General features: G+C 41.2%; 1 protein-coding gene across 1 annotated transcript in view; it reads left to right on the forward strand.

The window, feature by feature from the left end:
• Positions 1-20,718, forward strand: part of atg4b (autophagy related 4B, cysteine peptidase) — a 55,904-nt gene that overhangs the window by 18,863 nt on the left and 16,323 nt on the right. The window contains exons 2-8 of the mRNA XM_061977482.2: positions 6,820-6,921; positions 6,981-7,052; positions 7,119-7,217; positions 7,275-7,376; positions 7,443-7,515; positions 15,321-15,400; positions 15,465-15,661. Coding sequence (XP_061833466.1) covers positions 6,820-6,921; positions 6,981-7,052; positions 7,119-7,217; positions 7,275-7,376; positions 7,443-7,515; positions 15,321-15,400; positions 15,465-15,661 — 725 coding nt within the window. The remainder of the gene's footprint in view (positions 1-6,819; positions 6,922-6,980; positions 7,053-7,118; positions 7,218-7,274; positions 7,377-7,442; positions 7,516-15,320; positions 15,401-15,464; positions 15,662-20,718) is intronic.

The raw sequence follows: 20,718 nt of genomic DNA on the forward strand, positions 1-20,718 counted from the left end.
ACTGGACTTTCACTATTATGTTAGATCCACTATGGACTAGACTTTCACTATTATGTTAGATCCACTATGGACTGGACTCTCACTATTATATTAGATCCACTATGGACTGGACTTTCAGTATTATGTTAGATCCACTATGGACTGGACTTTCACTATTATGTTAGATCCACTATGGACTGGACTCTTACATTATTATGTTAGATCCACTATGAACTGGACTCTCACTATTATGTTAGATCCACTATGGACTGGACTTTCACTATTATGTTAGATCCACTATGGACTGGACTCTCACACTATTATGTTAGATCCACTATGGACTGGACTCTCACTATTATGTTAGATCCACTATGGACTGGACTCTCACTATTATGTTAGATCCACTATGGACTGGACTCTCACTATTATGTTAGATCCACTATGAACTGAACCCTCACTATTATGTTAGATCCACTATGGACTGGACTCTCACTATTATGTTGGATCCACTATGAACTGAACCCTCACTATTATGTTAGATCCACTATGGACTGGACTCTCACTATTATGTTAGATCCACTATGGACTGGACTCTCACTATTATGTTAGATCCACTATGGACTGGGCTCTCACACTATTATGTTAGATCCACTATGGACTGGATTCTCACTATTATGTTAGATCCACTATGGACTGGACTCTTACACTATTATGTTAGATCCACTATGGACTGGACTCTCACGCTATTATGTTAGATCCACTATGAACTGAACCCTCACTATTATGTTAGATCCACTATGGGCTGGACTCTCACTATTATGTTAGATCCACTATGGACTGGACTCTCACACTATTATGTTAGATCCACTATGGACTGGACTCTCACAATATTATGTTAGATCCACTATGGACTGGACTCTCACTATTATGTTAGATCCACTATGGACTGGACTCTTACTATTATGTTATATCCACTATGGACTGGACTCTTACTATTATGTTAGATCCACTATGGACTGGACTCTCACTATTATGTTAGATCCATTATGGACTGGACTCTTACTATTATGTTATATCCACTATGGACTGGACTCTTACTATTATGTTAGATCCACTATGGACTGGACTCTCACTATTATGTTAGATCAGCGTTTCTCAAAGTGTGGGGCGCGCCCCACTGGTGGGGAATAGAGACATGACAGGTGGGGCGCGAGGAACGGGAGGGAATTTCACTTTAATTTATTTTTATTTTTTATTTTTTTTAGATTTTTATTTTTTTTACTATGCTTTCATTTTCTATACACACTGTAAATCACTTTGTGATTCTGTCTGTGAAATCCGCTTTATAAATAAATGTAAATTACTTATTTTTCCTGTAGGCTTTACATTTCTAGGTAGGAGCAAAAGTTTGACAGACATAGCAACAGTAACTAATGGGGGCGGGGCTAAGCGGAACAAACTTGACGAGACAAGCGCAGCAAAATGAAAAGCTGTCCCACTGTCAAACGACACAGTTGCGAGACGTATATGCGACATTGCAAGTGATCTTGAGGAACAACTCGGAGACAAATGAAAATAAAGTCGTTTTGCTTTACAAGTGGACGAAGCTACTGACAGCAATAAAGACTGCCTGTTCATCGCATACGTCCGCTTTGTGAATGGCGAGTCACTGTGCGAGGATCTGCTGTTTTGCAAATACATCAAAAATAGAGCCTCTGCTGATGAGCTGTTCAAGATAATGGACAGTTTCCTCAAAGAACACGACCTTAAATGGGAAAACTGTGTGGGCTTTTGCTCTGATGGCGCAATGACCATGGCAGGGTCAAGAAACAAGCTGCAGGCTCTAATAAAGAGGGTTGCGCCAAATGCGCATTGGACACACTGTGTCATTCACTGGGAAGCACTCACGTCAAGGCAGCTCAGCCCCGAACTCAATGAGGTTTTAACAGATGTTGTGAGCGCGGTAAATTTGATCAAAACACGACCACTGAAAGCGCGACTATTCTCTGCACTGTGTGAGGAAATGGGAGCTGATCATACAGCCGTGCTGTTTCACCATTCTTGCCAACCTTGAGACCTCCGATTTCGGGAGGTGGGGGTGGGGGGCGCGGTTGGGGGTGGGGGCGTGGAGGAGTATATTTACAGCTAGAATTCACCAAGTCAAGTATTTCACACACACACATATATATATATATATATATATATATATATATATATACCGTATTTTCCGCACTATAAGGCGCACCGGATTATTAGCCGCACCTTCAATGAATTACATATTTCATAACTTTGTCCACCAATAAGCCGCCCCGGATTATAAGCCGCGCCTACGCTGCGCTAAAGGGAATGTCAAAAAAACAGTCAGATAGTTCAGTCAAACTTTAATAATATATTGAAAACCAGCGTTCTAACCACTCTGTCCCAAAATGTACGCAAATGTGCAATCACAAACATAGTAAAATTCAAAATGGTGTAGAGCAATAGTAACATAATGTTGCTCGAACGTTAATGTCACAACACACAAAATAAACATAGCGCTCACCTTCTGAAGTTATTCTTCATTCGTAAATCCTTCGAATTCTTCGTCTTCGGTGTCCGAATTGAAAAGTTGCGCAAGCGTGGGATCCAAAAATGGCCGGCTCCGTCTCGTCGAAGTCATCGGATTCAGTGTCGCTGTTGTTGTGCAGCAGTTCTGTGAATCCTGCCTTCCGGAAAGCTCGGACCACAGTTGTGACCGAAATATCTGCCCAGGCATTTACGATCCACTGGCAAATGTTGGCGTATGTCGTCCGGCGCTGTCTGCCCGTCTTAGTGAAGGTGTGTTCGCCTTCGGAGCTGTGTGAAAAAAGCCACCCGGCCTCTTCGCGTAAACTTCCCATAACCACTCGCTCATCTTTTCTTCATCCATCCATCCCTTCGAGTTAGCTTTTATGATGACGCCGGCTGGAAAGGTCTCTTTTGGCAAGGTCTTCCTTTTGAATATCACCATGGGTGGAAGTTAGCATGGCAAGCTAGAACCACAGTGAAGGATGACTTCTCATTCCCTGTGGTGCGAATATTCACCGTACGTGCTCCCGTTCCACAGTGCGGTTCACAGGAATATCAGTTGCTGTGAAATACGGTAGTAATCCGTGTGCGGATGGAGAGATTGCGTCTTTTTATGAACCGGATCGCTTAGTAGGAGCCATTTTGTGGTCTTTACAGATGTAAACAGGAAATGAAACGTACGGTGATATCCGCGCGTTTTTTCTTCTTCTTCCGGGGGCGGGTGGTTGCTTACAGTAGAAGAAGAAGCGCTTCCTGTTCTATGGGGGCGGGTGCTTTCCTTGGCGGTTGCTTGCGTAGAAGAAGAAGCGCTTCCTGTTCTACCGGGAAAAAAGATGGCGGCTGTTTACCGAAGTTGCGAGATCGAAACTTTATGAAAATGAATCGTAATAAAGCGCACCGGGTTATAAGGCGCACTGTCAGCTTTTGAGAAAAATTGTGGTTTTTAGGTGCGCCTTATAGTGCGGAAAATACGGTATATATAAAAGAAATACTTGACTTTCAGTGAATTCTAGCTATATATATATATATATATATATATATATATATATATATATATATATATATATATATATATATATATATATATATATATATATATATATATATATATATATAATAAGAGAAATACTTGAATTTCAGTGTTCATTTATTTACACATATACACACACATAACACTCATCTACTCATTGTTGAGTTAAGGGTTGAATTGTCCATCCTTGTTCTATTCTCTGTCATTATTTTTCTAACCATGCTGAACACCCTCTCTGATGATGAATTCTGCTTCGTCTCCTTGTTGTGTGCGCAGTTGTGCACTGCACTCTCTAAAAGCCCTAGATGTTAATGTCACATATGCATGTACATTAGATGGCAGTATTGCCCTGTTTAAGAGTGTCACAACATTGCTGTTTACGGCAGACGAACTGCTTTACGGTAGACGAAAACGTGACTGCTGTTGTTGTGTGTTGTTGCCGTGCCGGGAGGACGTTAATGAAACTGCCTAACAATAAACCCACATAAGAAACCAAGAACTCGCCCTCGATCATTCTACAGTTATAACGTGATTGGGCAGGCACGCTGTTTATATTGTGGGAAAGCGGACGTGAAAACATGCTGTCGACACGTCACTCAGGTACGCCTGAATTTCGGGAGATTTTCGGGAGAAAATATGTCCCGGGAGGTTTTCGGGAGAAGCGCTGAATTTCGGGAGTCTACCGGAAAATCCGGGAGGGTTGGCAAGTATGTGTTTCACAGTGAAGCAAGGTGGCTCTCCCAGGGCAAAGTGCTGTCACTTGCCCTGTCTTCCCAAATGCATAGCTCCTCCTTTTTTTTTTGCAAAGATTGCAAAGTGGCACTTTTATTTTATTTATTTTGAACTTGATGCAAGTTATTTGATTTATTATTGAACTTGATGCAAGTTATAACACTTTTATTTGATTTATTATTGAACTTGATGCAAGTTATAACACTTTTTTTTATTTATTATTGAACTTGATGCAAGTTATAACCCTTTTTTTGATTTATTATTGAACTTGATGCAAGTTATAACACTTTTGTTTTATTTATTATTGAACTTGATGCAAGTTATTTTATTTATTATTGAACTTGATGCAAGTTATACCAGGCAGCACGGTGGAAGAGTGTGCATCTGCCTCACAATACGAAGGTCCTGAGTAGTCTTGGGTTCAATCCCGGGCTCGGGATCTTTCTGCGTGGAGTTTGTATGTTCTCCCCGTGACTGCGTGGGTTCCCTCCGGGTACTCCGGCTTCCTCCCACCTCCAAAGACATGCACCTGGGGATAGGTTGATTGGCAACACTAAATTGGCCCTAGTGTGTGGATGTGAGTGTGAATGTTGTCTGTCTATCTGTGTTGGCCCTGCGATGAGGTGGCGACTTGTCCAGGGTGTACCCCGCCTTCCGCCCGATTGTAGCTGAGATAGGCTCCAGCGCCCCCCGCGACCACAAAGGGAATAAGCGGTAGAAAATGGATGGATGGGCAAGTTATACCACAGCTGCACAGTTATTTTATTTATTATTGAACTTGATGTTATTTTATGTTATTGAGTTTGAATGTATACAACTTGATGTTACTTGATGTTCAATAAATTTGAAAATGTTAAGCTTGGCGTTAGCGTTCTGTTGGGGCGATGGGGGCAGGTGGGGCTTGAAAACTCGCCCTTGTCCAAAGTGGGGGATGACAAAAAAAGTTTGAGAACCACTGTGTTAGATCCACTATGAACTGGACTCTCACTATTATGTTAGACCCACTATGGACTGGACTCTTACACTATTATGTTAGATCCACTATGGACTGGACTGTCACTATTATGTTGGATCCACTATGGACTGGACTCTCACTATTATGTTAGGTCCACTATGGACTGGACTTTTACTATTATGTTAGATCCACTATGGACTGGACTTTCACTATTATGTTAGATCCGCTATGGACTGGACTCTCACACTATTATGTTAGATCCACTATGGACTGGACTCTCACTATTATGTGAGATCCACTATGGACTAGACTTTCACTATTATGTTAGATCCACTATGGACTGGACTCTCACACTATTATGTTAGATCCACTATGGACTGGACTCTCACACTATTATGTTAGATCCACTATGGACTGGACCATCACTATTATGTTAGATCTACTATGGACTGGACTCTCACACTATTATGTTAGATCCACTATGGACTGGACTCTCACTATTATGTTAGATCCACTATGGACTGGACCATCACTATTATGTTAGATCTACTATGGACTGGACTCTCACACTATTATGTTAGATCCACTATGGACTGGACTCTCACACTATTATGTTAGATCCACTATGAACTGGACTCTCACTATTATGTTAGATCCATAATGAACTGGACTCTCACTATTATGTTAGATCCACTATGAACTGGACTCTCACTATTATGTTAGATCCACTATGGACTGGACTCTCACTATTATGTTAGACCCACTATGGACTGGACTCTCACACTATTATGTTAGATCCACTATGGACTGGACTCTCACTATTATGTTAGATCCACTATGGACTGGACTCTCACTATTATGTTAGACCCACTATGGACTGGACTCTTACACTATTATGTTAGATCCACTATGGACTGGACTCTCACTATTATGTTAGATCCACTATGGACTGGACTCCCACTATTATGTTAGATCCACTATGGACTGGACTCTGACACTATTATGTTAGATCCACTATGGACTGGACTTTCACTATTATGTTAGATCCACTATGGACTGGACTCTCACACTATTATGTTAGATCCACTATGGACTGGACTTTCACTATTATGTTAGATCCACTATGAACTGAACCCTCACTATTATGTTAGATCCACTATGGACTGGACTATCACACTATTATGTTAGATCCACTATGGACTGGACTATCACACTATTATGTTAGATCCACTATGGACTGGACTCTCACAATATTATGTCAGACCCACTCGACATCCATTGCATCCGGTCTCCCCGAGAGGGGGGGGGTTTGCCCACATCTGTGGTCCTCTCCAAGGTTTCTCATAGTCATTCACATGGACATCCCACTGGGTTGTGAGTTTTTCCTTGCCCTTATGTGGGCTCTGTACCGAGGATGTCGTTGTGGCTTGTGCAGCCCTTTGAGACACTTGTGATTTAGGGCTATATAAATAAACATTGATTGACTTTCTCTCTGCGAACCCTTCTTCCAACACTAATTGACTTCCCGTTCAAAAAGAATTCCACCACGTTTCATACCTGTTGTCCTCTCTTGCAGCTACGTTGACGTACGACACGCTTCGCTTTGGTGAGTTTGAGGATTTCCCCGAGACCTCAGACCCCGTGTGGATCTTAGGAAAACAGTACAGCGCCCTCACAGGTAGGGTTTCTCATTTACTTTTTGACTTTTCCACATTTAAAACATTTTGATTCACGTAGAGAAAGATGAGATCCTATCGGACGTCACCTCGCGGCTTTGGTTCACATACAGAAAAAACTTCCCTCCGATCGGTGAGTGAAAACCAAACCGCAGCGTTGTTCCAAAGTTCAGTTTTATAAAGTCAGCTTTGACCGCAGGTGGGACAGGACCCACGTCGGACACCGGGTGGGGCTGCATGTTGCGGTGCGGACAGATGATCCTCGGCGAGGCGCTGATGTGTCGACATTTGGGAAGAGGTAATTCATCTCCTCCAGCAAGTAGACGGAGCCGCTTTTAATTCCCCGCCCTCTCAGACTGGCGGTGGTCGGCGGGTGAGAAGCAGAGGGAAGAATACCTCAGCATCCTCAACGCCTTCATCGACAAGAAGGACAGCTACTATTCCATCCATCAGATTGGTGAGTGGTCACACGTGGTCGCCGCCAGAGAGATGCTTTTCTTACTGGGATGTGTGAATTCTGCAGCCCAGATGGGAGTGGGAGAGGGGAAGCCTATTGGACAGTGGTATGGACCAAACACAGTCGCCCAGGTTCTAAAGTAAGTACTGACTGGACTTGCTCATTAGTCTGGTCCAAGGTCAAACTCTGGCCTCCATGGAAGCACCGTCCTTTCCGCACTATAGAGCGCACCGTTGTACAAACCCCGTTTCCATATGAGTTGGGAAATAGTGTTAGATGTAAATATAAACGGAATACAATGATTTGCAAATAATGTTCAACCCATATTCAGTTGAATATGCTACAAAGACAACATATTTGATGTTCAAACTGATAAACATTTTTTGTTGTTGCAAATAATCATTAACTTTAGAATTCGATGCCAGCAACACGTGACAAAGAAGTTGGGAAAGGTGGCAATAAATACTGATAAAGTTGAGGAATGCTCATCAAACACTTATTTGGAACATCCCACAGGTGAACAGGCAAATTGGGAACAGGTGGGTGCCATGATTGGGTATAAAAGTAGATTCCATGAAACAAACAAGGACGGGGCGAGGGTCACCACTTTGTCAACAAATGCCTGAGCAAATTGTTTAAGAACAACATTTCTCAACCAGCTATTGCAAGGAATTTAGGGATTTCACCATCTACGCTCCGTAATATCATCAAAGGGTTCAGAGAATCTGGAGAAATCACTGCACGTAAGCAGCTAAGCCTGTGACCTTCGATCCCTCAGGCTGTACTTCATCAACAAGCGACGTCAGTGTGTAAAGGATATCACCACATGGGCTCAGGAACACTTCAGAAACCCACTGTCAGTAACTACAGTTGGTCGCTACGTCTGTAAGTGCAAGTTAAAACTCTCCTATGCAAGGCGAAAACCGTTTATCAACAACACCCAGAAAGGCCGTCGACTTCGCTGGGCCTGAGCTCATCTAAGATGGACTGATGCAAAGTGGAAAAGTGTTCTGTGGTCTGACGAGTCCACATTTCAAATTGTTTTTTGGAAACTGTGGACGTCGTGTCCTCCGGACCAAAGAGGAAAAGAACCATCCGGATTGTTATAGGCACAAAGTGTAAAAGGCAGCATGTGTGATGGTATGGGGGTGTAATAGTGCCCAAGACATGGGTAACTTACACATCTGTGAAGGCACCATTAATGCTGAAAGGTACATACAGGTTTTGGAGCAACATATGTTGCCATCCAAGCAACGTTACCATGGACGCCCCTGCTTATTTCAGCAAGACAATGCCAAGCCACGTGTTACATCAACGTGGCTTCATAGTAAAAGAGTGCGGGTACTAGACTGGCCTGCCTGTAGTCCAGACCTGTCTCCCATTGAAAATGTGTGGCGCATTATGAAGCCTAAAATAGCACAACGGAGACCCCCGGAATGTTGAACAACTTAAGCTGTACATCAAGCAAGAATGGGAAGGAATTCCACCTGAGAAGCTTAAAAAATGTGGTGAATATGCCCTTTTCCAACCACTTTGGCACGTGTTGCAGCCATGAAATTCTAAGTTAATTATTATTTGCAAAAAAAAAAATTAAGTTTATGAGTTTGAACATCAAATATGTTGTCTTTGTAGTGCATTCAGTTGAATATGGGTTGAAAATGATTTGCAAATCATTGTATTCCGTTTATATTTACATCTAACACAATTTCCCAACTCGTATGGAAACGGGGTTTGTATAAACCGCATCCACCAAGGAAATGTTTTCACCCCATATATTAACCGCACGGGACTATTAGACTTAGACTTCCTTTTTATTGTCATTCAAATTTGAACTTAACAGTACAGATAAGAACAACATTTTGTTGCATTCGCTCATGGTAGTGCAGGATAAAAAAGCAGTAAGGTGCAGATATAATTAAATAGATTTTGCATATTCATCCACGTTTATTGATGTATGTTATATTGTCTTTATATTCCAGCCAGTTCATCCATTTTTTTATTTTTTATTAGCCGCAGATATAAAGTTTATGAAATGAGTTATTTACACAGAAAGATTTTACAAATGTTTATTTACATACTGTAACACGATAGTAAAATGGGGGCCGGACTATTAAAATCATGGCATTAAAACTGAAAAATAAAGACAACTTCAGATTGTTTTCTTTGTCTTACTTTGGCCAAAAATAGAACAAACAACATTCTGAAAATATTACAATGGAAATATAGATGTCCGATAATGGTTTTTTTGCCGATATTCCGATATTGTCCAACTCTTAATTACCAATTCCAATATCAAGCGATACCGATATATACAGTTGTGGAATTAACACATTATTATGCCTAATTTTTTTGTAATGCCCCGCTGGATGCATTAAACAATGTAACAAGGTTTTCCAAAATAAATCAACTCAAGTTATGGAAAAAAAATGCCAACATGGCACTGCCATATTTATTATTGAAGTCACAAAGTGCATTATTTTTTTTTAACATGCCTCAAAACAGCAGCTTGGAATTTGAGACATGCTCTCCCTGAGAGAGCATGAGGAGGTTGGGGGGGGGGAGGGGTGTAGAGGGTAGCGGGGGTTGTATATTGTAGCGTCCCGGAAGAGTTAGTGCTGCAAGGGGTTCTGGGTATTTGTTCTGTTGTGTTTATGTTGTGTTACGGTGCGGATGTTCTCCCGAAATGTGTTTGTCATTCTTGTTTGGTGTGGATTCACAGTGTGGCGTATATTTCTAACAGTGTTAAAGTTGTTTATACGGCCACCCTCATTGTAACGTGTATCGCCGTTGATCAAGTATGCGTTGCATTCACATGTGTGTGCATACAGAAGCCGCACATATCTTGTGACTGGGCCGGCACGTTGTTAGAATGGATGAAAAGCGGACGTGACGACAGCTCGTAGAGGACGTTAAAGGCAGTGCCTTTAAGGCATGCCCCCAAGACTGTGGAATACGAGATATAATGACTGATGAACACCTTTGTTGGATAATGAAGGTTGCCTCAGCTCAAAGCCTGAGCCCAACATTAATGAACTAGCATCCAAGAAAAGATGGCAGGTATCTGGCTTGGCCACATCAGATTAGATCAGTGTGTTGCAAACTGAGCAGTTTAAAGTCCTGAATGGTTGGTTTATTCATTATTTTATTTTCAAATGTATTAGCCTGTGGAAAAAGTTAATGTTGATATTTACCTCAGAAGGCTGAAAATAGAAAAAGGGTATTACATTTTTATTTAAATTGTATTTGATATGCCATTGATATTTTTAAATTATTATTATTATTATTTGAAACTCGATTTTGCATGTCACTATAAAGTTATATAAGCCTTGCTTGTTCAATATTTAATGCAAAACTTGTTTGGGTCCCTATTAAAAGGTTAATTTGTTCAACCTTGGCCCGCGGCTTTGTTCAGTTTTACATTTTGGCCCACACTGTATTTGAGTTTGACACCCCTTCTATAAGCGCTAACGCCAAGTAACTACCGGTACTTTTAGCAGTAACTCACTTATGCAGCTATTAACATATTGAGCTGCTGCATTGCCTCAGAGTTGGTGAAATGTAATTATAGATCATAAATCATGCCTCCCACCTGGATAGTACTAGGTTGTGGACAAAAACCGAGAAGTTAGTCAACTTTGACATCCAAATTATACCGGGAGATGGTGAGAAAGACAGGAAAAGACGCTCATTTTGGATAAAAATTTTTTCCACCTGTGTGAGGATTATGATTATTTGTTCATCTAAACGGAAAGATGCAAACATCCCATCAGTCGGTTTCCCAGTGAGAGCAGACATTGTACAGTAAGTAATGGTTTTATTATGTTCATAGTGTGTATATCTTGTTTAGCATTTAGCAAAACTGCTACTTGCTGGATCTGTTTATTACCAAGCTTATAAAACATGTATATCATCTTCCCTATTTTCAGGCCCAAATATATAAGGTTCTGGATCATCATTTGTTCCAAATTAGTCATTGTTGTCTCTCATGAAGTCTGCCATGATTAGTAGTAGTGTTGTTGTTGTTGAAGGAAATAGTGAACATTGTGATGCGCCCGTGAAATTAATGTGCCGCCATATTAGGGCCGGGCGATACGGCCATTTATTGATATCTGGATATTTTTAGGCCATGTCACGATACACCATGCATATGTGGATATTTAGCCTTAGCCTTGAATGAACACTTGATGCATACAGTGGGGCAAAAAAGTATTTAGTCAGCCACCAATTGTGCAAGTTCTCCCACTTAAAATGATGACAGAGGTCTGTAATTTTCATCATAGGTACACTTCAACTGTGAAAGACAGAATGTGAAAAAAAATCCAGGAATTCAAATCGTCGGAATTTTAAAGAATTTATTTGTAAATCATGGTGGAAAATAAGTATTTGGTCAATAAAAATTCAACTCAATACTTTGTAATATAACCTTTGTTGGCAATAACAGAGGTCAAACTATTACTATAGGTCTTTACCAGGTTTGCACACACAGTAGCTGGTATTTTGGCCCATTCCTCCATGCAGATCTTCTCGAGAGCAGTTATGTTTTGGGGCTGTCACCGAGCAACACAGACTTTCAACTCCCTCCACAGATTAATTAGGAAAATAAGTATTTGGTCACTTCAAACAAGGAAGATCTCTGGCTCTCACAGACCTGTAACTTCTTCTTTAAGAAGTTCTTCTGTCCTCCACTCGTTACCTGTATTAATGGCACCTGTTTGAACTGGTTATCTGTATAAAAGACACCTGTCCACAGCCTCAAACAGTCAGACTCCAAACTCCACTATGGCCAAGACCAAAGAGCTGTCGAAGGACACCAGGAAAATAATTGTAGACCTGCACCAAACTGTGAAGAGTGAATCTACAATAGGCAAGCAGCTTGGTGTGAAAAAATCAACTGTGGGAGCAATTATCAGAAAATGGAAGACATACAAGACCACTGATAATCTCCCTCGATCTGGGGCTCCATGCAAGATCTCATCCCGTGGGGTCAAAATGATCATAAGAACGGTGAGCAAAAATCCCAGAACCACACGGGGGGACCTGGTGAATGACCTGCAGAGAGCTGGGACCAAAGTAACAAAGGTTACTATTAGTAACACACTATGCCGACAGGGAATCAAATCCTGCAGTGCCAGACGTGTCCCCCTGCTTAAGCCAGTGCATGTCCAGGCCCGTCTGAAGTTTGCCAGAGAGCACATGGATGATACAGCAGAGGATTGGGAGAATGTCATGTGGTCAGATGAAACCAAAATAGAACTTTTTGGTATAAACTCAACTCGTCGTGTTTGGAGGAAGAAGAATACTGAGTTGCATCCCAAGAACACCATACCTACTGTGAAGCATGGGGGTGGAAACATCATGCTTTGGGGCTGTTTTTCTGTTAAGGGGACAGGCCGACTGATCCGTGTTAAGGAAAGAATGAATGGGGCCATGTATCGTGAGATTTTGAGCCAAAACCTCCTTCCATCAGTGAGAGCTTTGAAGATGAAACGTGGCTGGGTCTTCCAGCATGACAATGATCCCAAACACACCGCCCGGGCAATGAAGGAGTGGCTCCGTAAGAAGCATTTGAAAGTCCTGGAGTGGCCTAGCCAGTCTCCAGACCTCAACCCCATAGATAATCTGTGGAGGGAGTTGAAAGTCCGTGTTGCTCGGCGACAGCCCCAAAACATAACTGCTCTCGAGAAGATCTGCATGGAGGAATGGGCCAAAATACCAGCTACTGTGTGTGCAAACCTGGTAAAGACCTATAGTAATTATTTGACCTCTGTTATTGCCAACAAAGGTTTTATTACAAAGTATTGAGTTGAATTTTTATTGACCAAATACTTATTTTCCACCATAATTTACAAATAAATTCTTTAAAATTCCTACGATGTGAATTCCTGGATTTTTTTTCCACATTCTGTCTCTCACAGTTAAAGTGTGCCTATGATGAAAATTACAGACCTCTGTCATCATTTTAAGTGGGAGAACTTGCACAATTGGTGGCTGACTAAATACTTTTTTGCCCCACTGTATAATCACAGCAGTATGATGATTCTATGTGTCTACATTAAAACATTCTTCTTCATACTGCATTAATATATGCTACTTTTAAACTTTCATGCAGAGAGGGAAATCACAACTAAAAGTGTATTTATTAAACAGTTATTAAGCAGTGGCACAAACATTCATGTGATTTACAAAACACAACGTGCAAGATTATTATTATTATTACACTTATTCACTGATAGATAGATAGTACTTTATTGATTCCTTCAGGAGAGTTCCTTCAGGAAAATTACAAATGTTAATTAATTAATTAAATTATGTTAATTAAAGCTAATTTAGCGTTTAGCTGGATTGCTCATGCTTAGCATCTTCCTCCAGTGATAAGGATACTTAGTAATGGTACTTTAGATACTAAGAAATGCAATTTTTTTTGCTGTCACAGAGGTTATTGTTATGACCTTAAGAGAGCGGCTCCACACTGTGTATGGCGATACACTATTAGCTGCTAGTCACACAGGTGATTATTATTATTATTAACTTAGGAGAGCGGCTCCACACTGTGTGTAGACTATTAGCTGCTCGCCTCTTGTCAGCCGGGGGGACTATAAATAAATACAATATCGGGCGGTATAGCTCGGTTGGTAGAGTGGCCGTGCCTGCAACTTGAGGGTTCCAGGTTCGATCCCCGCTTCCGCCATCCTAGTCACTGCCGTTGTGTCCTTGGGTAAGACACTTGACCCACCTGCTCCCAGTGTCACCCACACTGCTTTAAATGGAACTTAGATATTGGCTTTCACTATGTGTACAGCTCCACTAATGGACATTGGAGTGTTACTTTCAAAGGCAAAATTAAAGTATTGCTAGAAACATAATTTTATATGGGACTTTATTGTATTATATGTATAGTACATGTTCCAAAAAGAAAAGAGCATAAAACAGCAGCAGAATTAGAGATATTACAAGTCAAAGTGATGAAGCTTAGTGTTACTCTCATGACTTGGTGTAACTAAACATTCCCCTATAAGATGAAGGCAATTGCATTTTATTGATATTTGAAATGTATTCAATGTTTATAAATGAATATTTAAATATACTAAATGTAAAAAAGGGAATAAATATTCAAAATAAGATCATTAAATGAAATCTAGTTTGGTTACGCTATCATGAGCGCAACACAAGGTTGTCAAAGTTTCAACTACAATTCTAAATAAGATGTCAAAAGCAAACTGAAATCAAATACACACAGCTTAAAGATTGATCAATACCTATTTAAATTTAGTAATACATAAATATGATGATTGATCAAAATATAAAAGAAATATACCTGAACAGAACGCTCATGATTGTTACACCAAAAAGTAATGCTATGAATCGCGTTTTTCCAAGTTTTTGGTGCATTTTTATGCTATTTCCAAGCATCTCCTTTTTATTATCGTCAAACTAATGCATATTATATATGCATGCCCTAATAAACCACAAAAAAAAGTCATATTTATTTTGATTGTTACATTTTGAAGTACATTTGTGCAGGTGGGTGCGAATGTAGCCATGACCAGAGCTGTACACTTATGTAAAATCGCTTTGAGTCACTAGAGAAAAGCGCTATATAAATATAATTCACGTCACTTCAGCCAAAGGGGATCGTCATTAAAGGGCGTTAGTTGACAATCGTGTACAGTTATGGGTCATATTTTTACATGGCCTCAAGTGTAAAAAGAAGTGAAGCCCTGTTAATAAAAGTGTAAAATGTTTAACTTTGCCTACAAGTTAGGTTAGCTCATGGTGATGCTGGAGTTTTAAATGTGAGCCCTTTACCTTTTTCTTCGTCTTAACACACCTTGATGCGTCTAAATGGTGTTTCACAAACAAGGCAGTCGATAAGAAGAAATAGAAATGGATTTCCTGCTGCAATATTCATGCCCGAGCCGGCGTTAAAAGCCCTTTTGCTTCCAGGAAGCTGGCCGTGTTCGATACCTGGAGCAGACTGGTGGTGCACGTGGCCATGGACAACACGGTGGTCATCGAGGAGATCAGTGAGTCCGTTAGCAAAGAGCGCAAAGATGCAAAAAGTGACGACGGTTTTGTCGCCCGCGACAGAGCGCCTGTGCATGCCCTGGCTGGACGCCGTGGGAGCGTGCGGCGACTCGGGGGCCACCGGCGGGCTCAACGGCTGCATGGAGGGCGCCTGCGCTCTCGTGGAGGAGGAGTCGGCGCTTTGGAGGCCGCTCGTCCTGCTCATCCCACTCAGGCTGGGACTGAGCGACATCAACGAGGCCTACATTGAAACACTCAAGGTGATGACCAAGTAATGACACGTACAGGAAGTGGAGAAAATACGGATAAATATGAGTAAGGGTTTTATTGTCAGGTTCAAACACCAAACTATCTACAAACCCCGTTTCCATATGAGTTGGGAAATAGTGTTAGATGTAAATATAAACGGAATACAATGATTTGCTAATCATTTTCAACCCATATTCAGTTGAATATGCTACAAAGACAACATATTTGATGTTCAAAATGATAAACTTTTTTTTTTTTTTTGCAAATAATCATTAACTTTAGAATTTGATGCCAGCAACGCGTGACAAAGAAGTTGGGAAAGGTGGCAATAAATACTGATAAAGTTGAGGAATGCTCATCAAACACTTATTTGGAACATCCCACAGGTGTGCAGGCTAATTGGGAGCAGGTGGGTGCCATGATTGGGTATAAAAGTAGATTCCATGAAATGCTCAGTCATTCACAAACAAGGATGGGGCGAGGGTCACCACTTTGTCAACAAATGCGTGAGCAAATTGTTGAACAGTTTAAGAAAAACCTTTCTCAAGCAGCTATTGCAAGGAATTTAGGGATTTCACCATCTACGCTCCGTAATATCATCAAAGGGTTCAGAGAATCTGGAGAAATCACTGCACGTAAGCAGCTAAGCCCGTGACCTTCCATCCCTCAGGCTGTACTGCATCAACAAGCGACATCAGTGTGTAAAGGATATCACCACATGGGCTCAGGAACACTTCAGAAACCCACTGTCAGTAACTACAGTTGATCGCTACATCTGTAAGTGCAAGTTAAAACTCTCCTATACAAGGCGAAAACCGTTTATCAACAACACCCAGAAACGCCATCGGCTTCGCTGGGCCTGAGCTCATCTAAGATGGACTGATACAAAGTGGAAAAGTGTTCTGTGGTCTGACGAGTCCACATTTCAAATTGTTTTTGGAAACTGTGGACGTCGTGTCCTCCGGACCAAAGAGGAAAAGAACCATCCGGATTGTTATAGGCGCAAAGTGTAAAAGGCAGCATGTGTGATGGTATGGGGGTGTATTAGTGCCCAAGACATGGGTAACTTACACATCTGTGAAGGCACCATTAATGCTGAAAGGTACATACAGCTTTTGGAGCAACATACAGGTAAAAGCCAGTAAATTAGAATATTTTGAAAAACTTGATTTATTTCAGTAATTGCATTCAAAAGGTGTAACTTGTACATTATATTTATTCATTGCACACAGACTGATGCATTCAAATGTTTATTTCATTTAATTTTGATGATTTGAAGTGGCAACAAATGAAAATCCAAAATTCCGTGTGTCACAAAATTAGAATATTACTTAAGGCTAATACAAAAAAGGGATTTTTAGAAATGTTGGCCAACTGAAAAGTATGAAAATGAAAAATATGAGCATGTACAATACTCAATACTTGGTTGGAGCTCCTTTTGCCTCAATTACTGCGTTAATGCGGCGTGGCATGGAGTCGATGAGTTTCTGGCACTGCTCAGGTGTTATGAGAGCCCAGGTTGCTCTGATAGTGGCCTTCAACTCTTCTGCGTTTTTGGGTCTGGCATTCTGCATCTTCCTTTTCACAATACCCCACAGATTTTCTATGGGGCTAAGGTCAGGGGAGTTGGCGGGCCAATTTAGAAAAGAAATACCATGGTCCGTAAACCAGGCACGGGTAGATTTTGCGCTGTGTGCAGGCGCCAAGTCCTGTTGGAATTTGAAATCTCCATCTCCATAGAGCAGGTCAGCAGCAGGAAGCATGAAGTGCTCTAAAACTTGCTGGTAGACGGCTGCGTTGACCCTGGATCTCAGGAAACAGAGTGGACCGACACCAGCAGATGACATGGCACCCCAAACCATCACCCAACCATGCAAATTTTGCATTTCCTTTGGAAATCGAGGTCCCAGAGTCTGGAGGAAGACAGGAGAGGCACAGGATCCACGTTGCCTGAAGTCTAGTGTAAAGTTTCCACCATCAGTGATGGTTTGGGGTGCCATGTCATCTGCTGGTGTCGGTCCACTCTGTTTCCTGAGATCCAGGGTCAACGCAGCCGTCTACCAGCAAGTTTTAGAGCACTTCATGCTTCCTGCTGCTGACCTGCTCTATGGAGATGGAGATTTCAAGTTCCAACAGGACTTGGCGCCTGCACACAGCGCAAAATCTACCCGTGCCTGGTTTACGGACCATGGTATTTCTGTTCTAAATTGGCCCGCCAACTCCCCTGACCTTAGCCCCATAGAAAATCTGTGGGGTATTGTGAAAAGGAAGATGCAGAATGCCAGACCCAAAAACGCAGAAGAGTTGAAGGCCACTATCAGAGCAACCTGGGCTCTCATAACACCTGAGCAGTGCCAGAAACTCATCGACTCCATGCCACGCCGCAGTAATTGAGGCAAAAGGAGCTCCAACCAAGTATTGAGTATTGTACATGCTCATATTTTTCATTTTCATACTTTTCAGTTGGCCAACATTTCTAAAAATCCCTTTTTTGTATTAGCCTTAAGTAATATTCTAATTTTGTGACACACGGAATTTTGGATTTTCATTTGTTGCCACTTCAAATCATCAAAATTAAATGAAATAAACATTTGAATGCATCAGTCTGTGTGCAATGAATAAATATAATGTACAAGTTACACCTTTTGAATGCAATTACTGAAATAAATCAAGTTTTTCAAAATATTCTAATTTACTGGCTTTTACCTGTATGTTGCCATTCAAGCAACGTTACCATGGACGCCCCTGCTTATTTCAGCAAGACAATGCCAAGCCACGTGTTACATCAACGTGGCTTCATAGTAAAAGAGTGCGGGTACTAGACCGGCCTGCCTGTAGTCCAGACCTGTCTCCCATTGAAAATGTGTGGTGCATTATGAAGCCTAAAATAGCACAACGGAGACCCCCGGACTGTTGAACAACTTAAGCTGTACATCAAGCAAGAATGGGAAAGAATTCCACCTGAGAAGCTTCAAAAATGTGTCTCCTCAGTTCCCAAACGTTTACTGAGTGTTGTTAAAAGGAAAGGCCATGTAACACAGTGGTGAACATGCCCTTTCCCAACTAATTTGGCACGTGTTGCAGCTATGAAATTATAAGTTAATGATTATTTGCAAAAAAAAAAATAAAGTTTATGAGTTTGAACATCAAATATGTTGTCTTTGTAGTGCATTCAATTGAATATGGGTTGAAAAGGATTTGCAAATCATTGTATTCCGTTTATATTTACATCTAACACAATTTCCCAACTCATATGGAAACGGGGTTTGTATTTGAAGGTTTGTATTACACAAGACAAGAAGAAGGAATCAGGCAGAGACAGAGTTCAATTTTTCTCATGAGGAGAGACGTATTGGGCTGTGCACTCAGTTACAGTTTCACCCTATGCTCTAAGGCAGTGTTTTTCAACCTTTTTTGAGCCAAGGCGCATTTTTTTCAATGAAAAAATGCGGAGGCACACCACCTGCAGAAATAATTTTAAAAATGAAACTCAGTTGACAGTAAAAAGTCGTCGTCGCAATTGTTGGGTATGACTTTAAAGCATAACCAAGCATGCATCACTATAGCTCTTGTCTCAAAGTAGGTGTACTGTCACCACCTGTCACATCACACCCTGACTTATTTGGACTTTTTTGCTGTTTTCCTGTGTGTAGTGTTTTAGTTCTTATCTTGCGCTCCTATTTTGGTGGCTTTTCCTGTTGCAGTTCCATGTCTTCCTTTGAGCGCTATTCCCCACACTTGCTTTGTTTTAGCAATCAAGAATATTGAAGTTGTTGCTATCTTTTTTTTGTGTGGAAATTGTTGTCATGCCATGTACAGAGGTACTTTGTGGATGCCGTCTCTGCTCCACAGTAAGTCTTTGCTGTCGTCCAGTATTCTGTTTTTGTTTACTTTGTAGCCAGTTCAGTTTTAGTCTCGTTCTACATAGCCACGCCTAAGCTTGTATACCTTTTCTTAGGGGCACTCACTTTTTGTTTATTTTTTGTTTAGGCATCATGTTTTATCTACAAAGCAATTAGCTACCGGCTGCCACCTACTGATATGGAAGAGTATTACACGGTTACTCTGCCGAGCTCTAGACAGCACCGACACTCAACAACAACACATCATTTGCAGATTATAATTACTTGTTTGCAAAAAAACTAGTGTGCCGCGGTAGTGGTTGAAAAAGACGGCTCTAAGGTACAGTCCCACGTGCTCCTCTATTTATCCGGGAGGTCCCTAATTAACATCACTGAGGCTGCTTCTGAAGGGAGGGGTAATGCAAGCAGCCCCCAGTAGACACAATACATGATTATTCAGAATGGAAATGTGCTGACACTCGCGATTTCGCCCTGTCTCTGTTTTGTCTGCGTTGAGGTACTCGATGTCCGTCCTTGGCTGTCAGCAGGCCGGGTCTGGAAACAAACTGCTGACACGAGACAACTCGCAAAGCAAGGTTACAAGTTGTGCCTTTGCACGGATAGAAAAGTACAACTTCAGCACAATTGATGATAACCATAGCAACGGCCTTTAACTAATGCATAATTATTCTAACATTTATGACCTATGGAAAATAAGGAGTAAGAGAAACATAATAAATATAAACGTTTTTATTTCAAATGTAACCTTCCTCTGATTATAACCCCTCAGCTCTCAAGGCAGAAAGGAAATGTCGACATAAGCATGGAAAACACTCAATGCCGACAAAGTAGTAAAATCACATTGATTACAATGAAGGTGCAAAAATAAAGAATATGTAAGAAATGCTTCATAAAGTGTAAGAAAATAGTGTGAAAATGTAAACATAGAAAAACCTGAAGTATTTTCTGCAGGTTTAATGGCAGGAAGTCACAGCTGTGCTCTAAGGTGGTGTGGTATGAGCGGTCTAGGTGGGAAGGGGCGTCTTGCATCATTTACGGACCACCTTGGTCTGACTACGGTCCGTTTAAAAAAAAAAAAAAAAGAAGTGTCCTACTGTCCAGGTGACTTTTCCTTTTTTTATCCACAATTTCTTCATTTTGACTTTCTCTTCTCACTCCATGCAAAGAATCAACCAAACGTAGTAGTTGATACTGTCACCTGATTG

This window comes from Nerophis lumbriciformis, linkage group LG18 (genome assembly GCF_033978685.3).
Source record: "Nerophis lumbriciformis linkage group LG18, RoL_Nlum_v2.1, whole genome shotgun sequence".
In the NCBI taxonomy this organism is placed as follows: Eukaryota; Metazoa; Chordata; class Actinopteri; order Syngnathiformes; family Syngnathidae; genus Nerophis; species Nerophis lumbriciformis.